Source organism: Gallus gallus, chromosome 19, assembly GCF_016699485.2.
Source record: "Gallus gallus isolate bGalGal1 chromosome 19, bGalGal1.mat.broiler.GRCg7b, whole genome shotgun sequence".
Lineage (NCBI taxonomy): Eukaryota > Metazoa > Chordata > Aves > Galliformes > Phasianidae > Gallus > Gallus gallus.
In genome coordinates, this window is record NC_052550.1 from 1460696 (window position 1) to 1474272 (window position 13577).

General features: G+C 51.2%; 1 protein-coding gene across 4 annotated transcripts in view; it reads left to right on the forward strand.

Annotated features, from left to right (window-relative positions):
- CALN1 (calneuron 1) overlaps nt 1-13577 on the forward strand; it is a 128877-nt gene that overhangs the window by 20496 nt on the left and 94804 nt on the right. The window contains exon 1 of one of the 4 annotated variants that reach the window (XM_015295942.4): nt 3266-4666. The exons of 1 other annotated variant lie outside the window; for it this stretch is intronic. Coding sequence is in view for 1 of the 3 variants with exons in the window: in XM_025142058.2 (XP_024997826.1) it covers nt 5482-5507 (26 nt within the window). In the remaining 2 variants the exon portion in view is untranslated. Of the gene's footprint in view, nt 1-3265; nt 4667-5353; nt 5508-13577 lie in introns of those variants that run through there. 2 more of the 4 variants (XM_004946429.5, XM_025142058.2) reach the window with 2 other exon arrangements.

The following is a 13577-nucleotide window of genomic DNA, read 5'->3' on the forward strand; positions in this document are numbered from 1 at the left end:
ACCCTGCAGCCTTATCTCTACATGCAATCTGAGCTATTTTCAGATGCCAGCCTCTTTGGGAATCATTTGCTGGCTTGCCTTGCCTCCCCATGGCACTGCACTCATGACTGCCATGCTCACTGCATCCTCCACGCTCACCCACCGCTTCCATTGATCTTAAGGAACCCAAACTGAAACCAAAGCCCTACAGCGGCCATGGCTTTGTTGAGTATCTCCTTGTGAGCTGGGAGGTGCCCGCCTACAATCGGCCCAGCGGGGGCATGACAGCTTGGAAACAAATTGCACCCAACCGTACCCACTTGTCATTAGGGTGATGGCTCAGCGTTAGTGGGGATGAGAAGCACCGGTCCCCATGCAGGTCCCTGGCACCCACCTGTCCCCCTTGTCTGGTTCTTCAGCACATTGCTTTGTCTCTAGTAAATTATATGATATCCTATATATTATTATATAATATTTCACCCAGAGGGTGGTGACGCACTGGAGCAGGGTGCCCAAGGAGGCTGTGGATGCCCCATCCCTGGAGGCATTCAAGGCCAGGCTGGATGTGGCTCTGGGCAGCCTGGGCTGGTGGTTGGCGACCCTGCACATAGCAGGGGGTTGAAACGAGATGATTTCTGAGGCCCTTTTAGCCCAGGCCATTCTAGGATTCTATGATCTACACAATACTATATTATCTGCCAGGTTTCCAAGAGTGCAGCGCAGCCATTCCCTTCTAAATAGAGCACCACCCCGTGGGTCCCAAGGATGTGTTCCTACAGTGGGGTCTGGCACGGTCTGCTCTGTGTTTTCACAAAGAAAAAGAGCAGGGCTGGAGGCTGGTCCTATTTGCACAGAGCCAGGTTTGGAGATATTCTGGGTATGTTTAGGGTTTAATGAGAGCATGGTCCTTTAACAATTTTTAATAATAAATACAGAACCCTGATGGATTTTCCAGCTACTGTACTCAGCTGTGAAGTTTGGAACCTTTTTGACTAATGTCTTCCAGAGCTGCAGGGAAGGAAATTAGCTGAAGGCAGGGAATAACGAGGGGCTTTGCCCCCACTTCACGCACGTAAGCAGCCTGTCTGGAGCTCAGCACATCGCTCGTGGAGTGCATTTGTGGATCAGGAGAAAATGAGAAGGAAAAGGGTGCAAAGAGGGTGATCCAGGTCACACCCCAGTGATACATTCAGTGAACGGGGAGTGGGATGCAGGAGTCCTGTGCTGGTGCATGGAATCTGCCAGGGCACAAGGGGCTGAGCACCGATGGAGGTGGGGTATCCTGCTGGCATGGAAAGCACCCACAGCAACAAGCCCCCTGCCCACGTTCCTTCCGATGGTAACATCCCAAATGGGAAACGTCATGGCTGAAAGGAAGGAGGTGGGGATGTGAGTGAGATGCCTTCGAGCTATAGAGCTGGTGCTTGTGCTGCTGGCCCTTGGGTTCAGTGCTGGTGTGGCTGTGGGAATGGGCTGTTTCCTGCTCCCAGCAAAGGCAGTTCTGAGCATTTGGTTTCCAGTGGAGACCCTTCTGCTGGCAGCTAATCCCCCCATCTCCATGTATTTGGCTCAAGCTGTCTCGAGCTGAATTGTACCCCACCAGTGTCTGCCTTTCTCTGGCACTGCATTCCAGTGGACTTGTTGATATCAGGCAGAGATCCAAAGGGTGCACGCGTGGGCTTCTGGTGCATCCAGAGATGGGAGCAGAGAGCCAGGTGAGCATCCGCAGGTGAGGGCAGGCTCTTCTGGATACTTTGCAGTGGCTCCTGGAGCTCAGCTAAGCCAAAGGTGATGCTCAGCAGCCAGAAGAGGAGCAGCCCTTTGAGGTGCATTTGTTGTGCTGCTGCAGAAGAGTCAGGAGCTGGGGCTGCCTGGGTTGATGTGCAGCTCTGCTCCTCAGCATCAAGCTGGGGGTTGCACAGGCTGGGACACAGTGCAGGGTGGCACACAGCGTCACAGGAGGCACACGTGGATGTGACTCCACTGCTGTTTCATGGAATGGTTGGGCTGGAAGGAACCTTAAAACCCATCCATTTCCAACCACTGCTATGGGCACGGACTCCTCCCATCGTGTCAGGGTACCCAGAGCCCACCCAGCTCAGCCTCGAGCACCTCCAAGGATGCGGGCACCCCCCATACCGCAGGGCAAGAGCCTCGCCACCCCCCCCTTATTTTCACAAAAAGACCAGGCAGCTGCATACCCCTCTCCCCCTAAACCCCACAACAACAAAAAAAAAGAGACCCGCAGAGCTCAGGGAGGGGAGCCAACTTTCCGAGTCGACCACCACCGACCCTCCGATGGGCCAACACCCGCGGAAAGAGGAGGCCGAACCGGGGGGCCGGAGCGAGCGGAGCCCGGCCCCTCTCATCCCCCGGGGGTGGGCGGCTGGGCTGCGCGGCGGCGGCGGCGGCGGCGGCGGCGGCGGCGAGGAAGGGGTTAGCGGGGGCCCTGCCGCAAGGTGGGCCGCGGCGGAGGGTGGGCCCCGGGCGGGCGCTGTGCCGCCGCCCTGCCCGGGGGCTGCCGGGGAGCGCGGCGCGGCGCGGCGGGGCTGTGCGCTGCGCGCGGGGCTGCGGGGCCATGGGGCGCTGAGCCGCAGCGCTGCCCGCCGCGCCGCCCCGCTCTCCTCCGCTCCTCTCATCACTCACCATCGTTAGATACATTGATTTTTTTTTTCCCCCATTTTTTTTTCCTTTTTTTCTTTTTTCTTTTCTTTTTCGTCGCTTTTTTTCCCCTCTCCCTCTTTCTCTCCCTTTTTCCTTTTCCCTCTTTTCCTTTTTCCCCCCTTTTTCCTTCCCCCTCTTTTTTTCCATTTCCCCCCTTTTCTCCTTTCCCCCCCTTTCTCCCTATTTTCCCCTTCCCCTTCTCCTCGTTTCCCCCCATCTCCCCCTTCTTTACCTCCTCCCCCTTATCCCATTTTCCCCCTTTTACTCTTTTTTCTCATCCCCCCCCCCTTTTTCCCCCTCCTTTTTCCATTTCCCCTATTTCCCCCTTTCTCCCATTTTTCCCTTTCCCCCTCTTTTTCCCTCTTTCCTCCTCCCTCCTTCCACTCCCTTTCCCCCCACCTTTATTCCTTTCTCCCCTCCTATATCCCTCATCCCCCTCCTTTATCCCCTTCCATCCTTTTCCGTTTCCCCCATTTTTTCCCCTTCCCCCCTTTCCCTCTTTCCCTTTTTACATTATTTCCCCACCGCCTCAACCACCCTCACCGCCCAGCTCTCTGCCTCCTCCCGCACCCCCCCCCCCCTCCCTACCTCCCCTTTTTCATAACTCGGCCAGGAGCGATCTGGAGGGGGGGGGCCGAGGAGCCAAGCAAACCTGTAGCGGCGGAGCCAGCTGGTGGAGAGGTGAGTCCGGGCCGGGGGGCTCCAGCAATGGGGATGGAGGGCTCCGTGCATCCCCTGGGGGCACCCAGTGCTCCGTGTGACACCGACCTGTTGGACCCCCCCGAGGGCAGCGAGATGCTGCGGGTGCCTCCTCTCCCTGCTTGGTGCTGCGGTTCGGGTGTTGCGGTGGCTTTGGTTTTATTTTTTCCCCCCTGGCTGTGGGCACGCGAGTTGCCATGGAGCGGTGTGGCAGCAGTGTGCTGCTTCCGAGCCCCTCTCTTTAATTTGGAGGCCCTCTCCCCACCGGGAGCGCAGTGATGCAATAGGGTACCGCTGCGGTGCCCTGCTCTGTGGAGTTAGGTAAGAGCGGAGATCCCCGAGCACGGGGAGCATCCAGCGATGGAGTTGGTCGGATCTTAATGAGTGTCAAAATCAATGAACGCGTGTGATATGCAGTGGGGGACTTGGCCCTAAAGCACCACCTGACACCGCCGTCGGAGGACTCCCAAAGAGAGTCTGGTCTCCTAGAATTGGATTTTGATGCATTCAGCCTCGTCGTGTGGCAGAGATAACTCCCACTGCCAGATTTAATATATGGTTTGCAGTGACTGCTGCCTGCTGTACCCACCTGAAGGGATGCGCCGAGGAAGGCTGAGCGCTGTGTGGTGTCCTGAGTGTGAGCTGTGTGCTCACCCACCCCCAGCTCACACCTATATCCACCCACTGAGTTGCACTGTTTGCACATAGCAGCTCCCCCCGGGCACCCTGAGAGCTCCACAATGCTCCGGTGGCTCCGGTGGTGGTTGGGATGGAGATGGGCTCCAGGAGGAGTGGTGGTGGATGGGGAGCTGAGTGCAGACGGGCTGTGCTGTTTGGAGGAGAGGTGTAGGGCTGCTCGCTGGGTACCACTCCGTTGTCCTCACTGTGTGGGAAATGGAATTTCCCCATTGTTCAGCTGTGCAGTAGCTGCACGAGGCTGTGATTGGCAAAGCGCTGGATCGCCCAGGTTGCTCGCATCACGTAGGCAGCTGCCACTGAAATGACACACTTGATTGAAGGCCAAAAGCACCATATACGTAACTGCCTGTGATTAAGCTCCATATGATGCCTCAGAGCGAGTAAAAAACCCCTCCTTCGCCTCGTCTTATTTGCAACAAGAACACCGTTGCAGGGATATCGTTTGGGTCACGCTGTGGGCTTGGGGGCAGTTTGGTTTGGTTTTGGGGTCGGGTTTTCGGGTTGGTTTTTATTCTGCTTATGGCTGTGGAATTTGGTGACCTGAAGCGATCCGGCAGCCGCGTGGTGCCCGATGAGAGTGCTCTGCCATAGGTGTGCTGGTGGCTGGGGATATCACCACAACCAGGTAAGGGCTCCCATTGCCGTCCTTTTCTTACCTAGGGGATATCCCAGCTGGCTGATAAGGGCATGGAGGGGGTCTTTGCACCTTTCCCCACTGGCATGCATGCGTGGTGCTGTGGCTGTTTCTGCCAAGAGGCTTTATTTGGGTGGTCCTGTGTGGAGCCAGGAGCTGGACTCGATGACCCTTACAAGTCCCTTCCAATTCGGGATATTCCATGATTTTTTTACTTTTCGGAGTCATTGCAGGTCCTTGCCCATTTGCTCAGAGCACACTCTGTGCCTGTAGATAAATCCCCCCATATGGCACTTGTGGCTGAGCCCTGGGATGTGCCTGGGAGGGCTCTGTCCCTCGGGAGATGTGCTCTCTGGGCACCTCCTGCCCGCTGGGGCAGCACCAAGGCAGAGCTCAGTCCTGCGAACAGCTGGATTGCATCGGTGAGCAGAAGCACTTTTGGAGCATCTCCTTGTTGCCCGGTCTGGCAGAAAGAAGAAAAAAGAAAAGACAAGCAAAGCAACCAACCCAAACCCAGCAAAACTTGCAGAAATCACCTGTACCCGTGCCAATTTAGAGAACAGCTTTTTCCCGTCTCGGCTGCACCTCCTCTCGCTGTACTCACGCTCTGACTTCATGATCAGGCAGTTTCTACCCGGCCATGACGTGCCGGAGGATTATGCTGATGCAGCTTATTCCCACCATATCATGATGTATGGGTATCTATCGACATAGATGAGTATACAAACAACGTTTTGGTGGCCGCTTGTCCCGGCTTTCCTTCCCAGCCCTGCCTGCTGCACGCAGTGCCAGGTCCCGTGCATCTCATGCAGCCTCCAGGAAGCGGTCCTCTGTAAGTTACCATGCAATGCAAGCCCTCGCATTTTATTTTGCTCCATATGACCTAATTCCTATGCCTAAATGGTTGTCTGACCGACAGTGAGATGATCGTACTGTGCATGCTTTATCGTCCAGGGTTACTGTAAGCTGAGCTGAATACCCGGTGAGAAACAACGTGTATTAGCAATACCAGTAAACATCATTCTAGTCGATTGGTGCATATATAACTTCATTGATTCGGCATGAAATATGGCAGGCAATCTATTAGGGGATGTAAAGCGAAGCAGGCAGAGCCTTATCAGAGTATGTTGGGGGTGCAGAATGGCCTCGGGAGCGTTCGTTTTAACCAGGTGGGTCGCTGAGGCAAACCAAAGTGATTTGTATGGCTCCTGTAAACAGTGCCACGTCAGTTTTACTCAGCTTTGTGCGGTCTACAGCTGTAGATCCATCAGCGCTTTGCAGGACTGGGAAGATATTTCATTGTATTTTTAGTGTGAAAAGTGTAAGCAAGTAACAGAAGTGAATACACAGGGCATTACGCAATAGTGCTTGGGCTGTCATGGAAGAAGGGCAATAGAAACAAACTGCTTCACAGGTCTGCTTTTAATTAAAGGCAGCCTACTCTGATAAAAGCACAAAAACCTGAAAATGTTTCTCCAATCGAAGGGGTTTAATTAGAACCGCGGTGTGGATTCCGTCTGTTGAACCTGAAGTCCATGGGTAGGGCGTGGGAAATGCATAGCAATCTGGTGGGCGGCTCTGAAAGTGCCCTTTTGTTCCTTGTGCTTAATATCTGCCTGTGGAGGCTCAGGGATGTAATTGTATATATATATTTTTTGCAGCGTGCTGAAAGCAAACCGTAACGTCTGCGCTGTGTGCTGTCACTGTCTGCTCCCAGCTGAGCAGCACAGACCTCCCTTTGCTGTACAGCACCACTGGGGGCTTCACCCTGCACGGGGGTTTGGGTGCTGTGCTGTGACCCATAGTTGTGATGGGGATGTGTGTGGGGAGAGTGTGTGTGCAAACAGTTTCCTTGGGGTCTTCATTCACATAAAACAATAGCGCGAGGGAGCCCAGGAGGCAGGGAGCTGCCCAGTTGCATCCTTTGCAGGGTGGGATAGCAGAGGGAACGGACACCCCTGACATCCCACTCCCATTTGGCTTAATTCCTTCCTAACCCAAATTGTCTTTGCATGCGTACTCTCCTGCAGCCCAGGGCCTGATTCTGCCAAGGGGTCATTAGGGCAGAGCCCTGCAGAAGTTAATGAGGCTCTGGGATTGATCTGGTTTAATGAGGTTTTCTTCATTCTCCTCTGTTTGCAGGATCGTGGCTGTTTGCGTAGGTACCAGGATCATAGCAGAGGGTTACCCAATCCTGCAAAGCCGTAGGCAAACAGCAAAGCAAATTGCCCTTTGCTCGGGCGAGCACTGCTGATGCTTGCAGCCTGTCCCAGCAAATAGAATAGAATAGGGTAGGATAGGATAGGATAGGATAGGATAGGATAGGATAGGATAGGATAGGATAAATTGAGTTGGAGGGGACCCTTACAGGTCATCTAGTCCAACTTCCATGCAATGAACAGGGATGCCCAAAGCTCCATCAGGTGCTCAGAGGGTGAAGGTATGGGGAGTTTTGCCATCACCCCCCCTGCTCTCTGCAGCCCCCGGGGGGATGCGTTTGGAGACCCGGGCATATTTGTGCAGCTCATTTGGAAGGGGGTGCGGACCTGTGTAGATAAAAGATGCTACCAAAAATGTCACAGCACTGTGTTCTTTGGGATGTGTTTCTACATTCGTTGTTAGGCTTAGGTACTCGGTTCCGACTCCTTTTAAAAACTGCAGTTGAAGAAAAATGCCCTCTCTGCACTCTTCTGCATATTGGCGACCTCCTCCACGGCAGCGGTTCCCCATGGAGAGCTGTCAAGCGTTATGCAGATGAGATTCCAAACAGTTGGTCGTTCCTGCCAGGTAGTGGGGCTGGGAGCGGGCAGCTCCAGAGCAAATCCCAGGGAAAACAAGAAAATGACGTCTCCGTAACTGTTTTCAATTATTCAGTCTCAGTGGTTCTCCTTATGTTTCAAGAAGGAACACGCAAATCTCTCCGGGTCTAGCTTGTTTACAGAGCGCTCGTGGGTTTAAAATACAACCAGCCTTGGATTTCTGTTGTACATTCCCTTCAAATAAATACTGACATAAAAAGAGGGATGCTGTAATTTGTGCCACCCCAAGAGCTAAATCCTGTGCTCCAGCAGGAAACGATCATTTTGGTTTCTTGGAACAGCTTTGCTCTGATCTTCCAAAGACCGGTAGCCCAAAAGGGAGGAAGCACAGACTTCCTCGAGGCTGCTGAGCTGTTCTCTGGTGGGGTCTGGTGCCTTTGAATGGAGGTCTTGGAGGACGAGGTGCTCAGGTTTGGTCTCTCTTCCCAAGAGCAGCCAGGCTGTGCTGTGGTTGGTTTCAAATGAATGGCCCTGGGTGCTTGGGGTGGAGAAATGCTTGGAGTGAGTCTTGGTTTGAAACTTCTACTGTGATCCACCTCGAGTTTTAATAGAATTGTGGTAGTGTTACCCTCGCCACTTTAATTACTTTCTGTCTCATTTATATATGTTGATGGCTCCAATTCTCATAGCTCAAAGGAAACTTTCTGTAGGAACCAGCAGCTAGTGCTGTTAAAAATGAGCCCTCACCAGATGTCCAAAGCCTCCTTTAAAGAAGAGGCCTGGCATAGGCCGCATTTATTAGGAGTAATTAATTGTCCTATTAAAAAACCTAAATGTTTTGGCATTTCATTAATAATACATAAGCAACCAACAGGCTGTTTGTAGTGTGTTACTTTGTTAAGGCTGCTGTAAAAATTGTCATTATTGATATATTTCATGTTTATAATTACTCATCTGTGACGCACTCAGTCTGTTATGAATAATCCATTGTATATTGTTTTCTCAATAGACTGCTTGCTCAGCGTGCTGGGGGTGCCAGCAATTGCTTCTAATAATGTCTTCATGTCTGATTTATGCGTGTGAAATGAGTGCAACTGGACGTGAGTAAGGGAACAGAAGCACACTCAGAGAGCTGTCCTCGGGACGCTGATAGGCAAACACCCAACGGTTGGAGGTGGAGGAGAGAGTCGTAAAGTCAACAATGGTTGGGTTGGAAGGGACCTTAAAGATCATCCAGTCCCACCACCTGCTGCAGGCTGGGTCCCCCCATCAAGGCCCATCCATGGCCTTGGGCACCTCCAGGGATGGGGACATCAGATTTCCCTGCATATCTCCAGCTCGGAGCTCACACTTGGCTAACGCGTGTCTTCCAGCGAGACATCTGCTCCTGTCTGGGAGACAGCAATGTGTCACTTGGCCTGGTGCTTCGTTCCAACGGTTAATCACCGTCACCATTAAAAACCCTTGCTTAATTTCCAATTTGCATCTTTATAGCCTCAGCTTCCCACTGTGGAACTCTTTCTCCTTTAGATTTTAAAGCTTTTTAGTAGCCTGCGTTTTTTCCTCTCATAAACTCTGATCGTGTCCATAAACAGTCTTTTTGGCAGCCTGATGCACACTACAGGTACTGCCCTCCTGTAGAGCAGCTGCCCCTGTAGAAGGGACTGGGAGGTAGATGCTTGCACACCAGGGGCAAAGCTCCATTCCCAGTTCCCATCTGAATTTTTTGAGGTTGGGAGAAGGGAAGATCGAGAGATTATATTTCATTTCTGGTTTTTCTTTTGCTTTTTCATGTCAGCTCAGAAGCTTTCAATCGATAGGATGAGAGGGAGCAGCCTCAAGTTGTGCCAGGGGGGAGGTTCGGGTTGGTTATTAGGAAAAATTTCTTCTCTGAAAGAGTGGTGCTGCAGTGGCACAGCTGCCCAGGGAGGTTGTGGGGTCACTGTCCCTGGAGGTGTTCCAGAGCTGTGGAGATATGGCACTGAGGGACGTGGTTATGGACATGGTTGGGGTGGGTTGGGATTGGACGTGGGGATCTTAGAGGTCTTTTCCAAACTTAATGATTCTGTGATGCTATGAAAGACAACTTCGGTTTGTATGAAATTTGCACTGAGCTACACCCCTGCAGCCAGAGGCAGAAATAGCAGAAAGTGGGGGAAGGAAACCGGAAGGCTTGGGATCACTGGCTGGGAATGAGTTTGGGGACCAGAGGAGCTTGTGTGAATGGGTGGAGTGTGGGTGAGTTGGGTGTGGAGGCAGCTTTAAGCCTCTTTTAGAATAGAAAGTCATCTCTGTAGCCTTGGCTGTGATGTGCCTGCCCTGCAGATGGAGCTGTCAGGTCCCTGCAGCCCTCCATTCCCGGTGAGTTAAGATGAGGATCACCCTGAGCCACAGTTAAAAATAGCAAACAGCAACTGAGATTTAAACCTGTCCCATTGTGTTCTCACATGTTCAGCACTCAGAGATGTGCATGCTTTAGTTTATACTCGACCCAGCATCTGCAGCTCTTCCTTTCTACAGGATTCAAAGGCAGCAGTGTGGCTTCAGTTGTTTAGCAATGTGACGTCTTCTAAAGTGACCTTCCTCTTCTTCCTAGCTGTCAGATTTCCTGGAGAAGGTGGAGAATAAAGCCACTTCATCTGAAGTGCTTTGTAGCCCTCCATCCTGGAAGTTGGTGGCTTGCAAAGTGCCTCTTTGCACTACATCCATTAGGCTTGTCACTCAGAGCTTGTTTTCTTCATTTCAGAGGACTGTTACATCCTTGAATGTTGAAAGTGGTCCAGGGTTTGTAAAGTCCTTTTACTCCCTGATCACCAGGGGGAAGTTCATTGCTGGTATCCCCTCCAGCAAGGTGGGAGGTCTCGATTTTCTTGGTCATTATCCCAAATAGGGGAGTGTTTTCTTAGTCTAATACCAATAGAAAACCCCATCCAGCACAAATGCCATAGGTGGTGTGATAAGAATGGGGGAACGTGTGGGTAAGGCAGCCCTGTTCCCAGGAAGTGGGATTACTCCTCTTTGCCAGAAGTAAAAACAGAACCCTTTCAGAGGAAGCCTTCAGGTTCATTTGCACTCACAGCCCAATAACTTTGCATTACAGACAGAGGAAATTTGGCTTCCAAAGCTGGCCTGGTGTGCATATGGGTCTGTGCAGGGGAAGTTTGTGTCTTTCTCTTCCGGCAAAAGATCTGTTTAAATACAGCCCTAAAGCACCTTTCCATGTGGTTTTGGGGGTTTGACTTTATTAGTATCAATAGCCAGAAAATACAAACTTCCTCAAAGGCTCTTCTCCCTGGGAGCATCTATTTTAGGGCTTCACTTTGGAGGCTCCTTAAGCAGCAGACCTTATTTTTCTCAATCCTGAGGCGCCCTTCCAAGACCCACTCACATTGGTTTTGTAGCTACAGAAAAGCCATCTGCCTGAGCACACTTTTCCTTCCCAGGTCTCCTTACACACCTGAGTTGAGACTGATTAAACAAGACGTCTGCATTCCTCTGCAAGAGCTTAAATCCCCAGAGCCCCTTCCCTGCATCCTTAGAGCTCCTCCCCATGCCCAAATGAGACTCTTTGGGTCTTCCTTTGGTACGTTGGGCTCATCATGCATTGGACTGAGTGACTTAGTGCTCTTCCTAGTAGCAGGATGTTCCCTAAGCCACGTGTCTGCACCAAAACGCTTGACTTACTTTCCCTTGAGTGTGTTGGCCATGAGCAGACGTGTGGATGGAGTCCAGCTCCATCGCTCCTGGCTGCAACCCTCAGCTGCTCTCTACCTGGGGAGAAGTGAGGAAGTCCTCTGTGGGCTGTGGGGCAGAGCAGACCACAGAAGCAATCAGGCTCCATGGATGTGTTCCCCGAGTGGAACGTTGTGCCTGGAACACAAAGGATCAAACTGCCCAGGGATTGCCCAGATGGTACTTAGCATTCTGCTCTTCCCTTTGGATCTATGTGGAAAGCGTATGTTGTTACACAGCCAGCCTGGAAGGGTAACATTCAGCTCTGGGGAAAAGGAGAGAGTTGTTTGGAAGTCACCACTCTCATTGCCTTAGGTATTGTCATGTTGCTCGGTGCAGGGAGAAGCATCTTTAATGCCATTGCTTCACTTGATGATTTTTTAAAGGCTTTTGGAGGGGAGCTGGAGGGCTTATGGATACTGTTAGTTTTCCCTATCGTATATTTGCTTCCTGGATTTCCTATGTAGTCCCATATTTTTTTTCCCTAAGAGTCATAGAATGGCTTAGATTGAATGGGACCTTAAAGTTCCATCCAGTTGCAACCCTCTGCTGTGGGCAGGGTTGCCAACCTCTAAATAACTTACATTATTGCCTTGCATGTGTGCTCTTTCCGTGCCCGTGTGTTTTGCATTCCATCATCTTCAACCCTTTGCTCAACATCAGCTAGGTATATGGTAGAGTCTTTACCACGTTCCCACCAGTGCCCTTTCTGCCTGCTCCATATGACACCTTCATACTGGTGGCTGTGGAATCAGTGGGCATCCAGGATGGGGACCTGTTAGCCCAGGTGTCTTACCTCCAGATTGGCAGGAGGCAGCATCCTCCACATTACAGCTGGACAGAGAAACTATATGCGTGGTCCAGGCCAGGAAGTGGAATTGATGTTGGATGTTACGTGTCTGCAGCCATAAAACCAGGATCAACCCTTGGGCATCATTCTGTGTTGCACATAAGAAGAGGTGGGTAAGAGGTTAGCAGGAAATCTTTTCCAAATTGGTAACTACCAAAGGACATCCAAGATCAATACAAATTGATCCTGATTCCATCTCATTCACTGATGCTTAAGCTAAACCTTCCTCTTTAGTCGTGGTGTGGATTTTCAATTGGGTCTGAAAGCCTTCTTACAAAACGTATCACAAGAGCTGGAGAAGAATGCAGATGGGGTAAGCGTATATATGTGAGCATCGTGTAGCTGCTTTTTTTTTTTCTTTTTTTTTTTTCTGATGGCAAATTGCTTACAAATGTCTTGTACATCTCATCAACGTGGTTGTGCTGAGAGGGAAGGGCTGGCCATGCTGGGTGTTACAAGTCTGTAACCTGCTGGTGAGCCTGGCACAGGGAACCAAACCTTGACAATGTACATGGTAGTATTTCCATACCTGTGTTTATGGATTCTTTGAGGGTTTTTGAGTTAAATATCAGTGCTTTTATGATACTATTCAAGGGGATTTTGTTGCTTCAGAATCCCATTATGCCTTTGAGACTACTTTCAGCGTGCAACATGCTTGGTGGGAAATGAGTCTGTTGGGGATGAGGAGCAAAGTTCTGCTCTCTTGCCTGCTGCAGGGCTTGTACAGCATTGTGTGATGTGGATGGAGCCCAAGCATCCTCCCTGCTCCTATCCAGAGGAGTTGGGGGAAGCACTCAGTACCCCATGATTCAGCATGGGTATCACTGCCTATGGGCATTGCCATGGCACAGGGCATGTCCCATCAGCACCAGTTCCTTTGGGAGTATGGGAGTTTTCCCTGGATCTCAGCTGGCACTGTAGGAGTGGCCTTAAAGTTCCTATGTTTTCCACACGGACCTTTGGGCTCAGCCCAAAATGAATTAGGACCAAATGGGCTGTGCTAGGACAGACTTCTTGTTCCCAGACAGGCAATGATCACTGTGTATTCCCATTAAGCACAGCATGCTTTGCAGATGATGGTGCTGTGCTTTATGAGTTCTCCCTCATACCATCTCTTTTGCCATTTTCTCTCCTGCCGTGAGGCTCTGTGGCAAGGGGGTCCCACCTGCAGGACAGAATGTGTGTGGGTTCCTGGCTGTGGGGCTGTGGGTCCAGTGCTGAGCATCTCTCCTTAGCGCTGGAGGCAGGCTGAATTCCAACATCTCTGCAGTGCTTCTGTTGAATGATACTGGACTTTTTAAATAATAACATACCTAGGCAGAGGAATTAATCCAAGATTTCTCACTCTGGGATATCACTGGTCCCTTCTGGTATATTAAAATGCATTACTAGACCCCAAGTGAGGGCTGATTTTAAGCATGTCAGCCCTCAGGAGAGATGTGTTGTCGTATTGTTGTTTTTTAATGTATTTTTTTAATGCTTGCAGAAGTGAGAAAGATGTCAGTAGTGCCTCAGAGCAGCACCATGTACAGCACCGTCCCTCCGGGGCGGTCCCATTGCC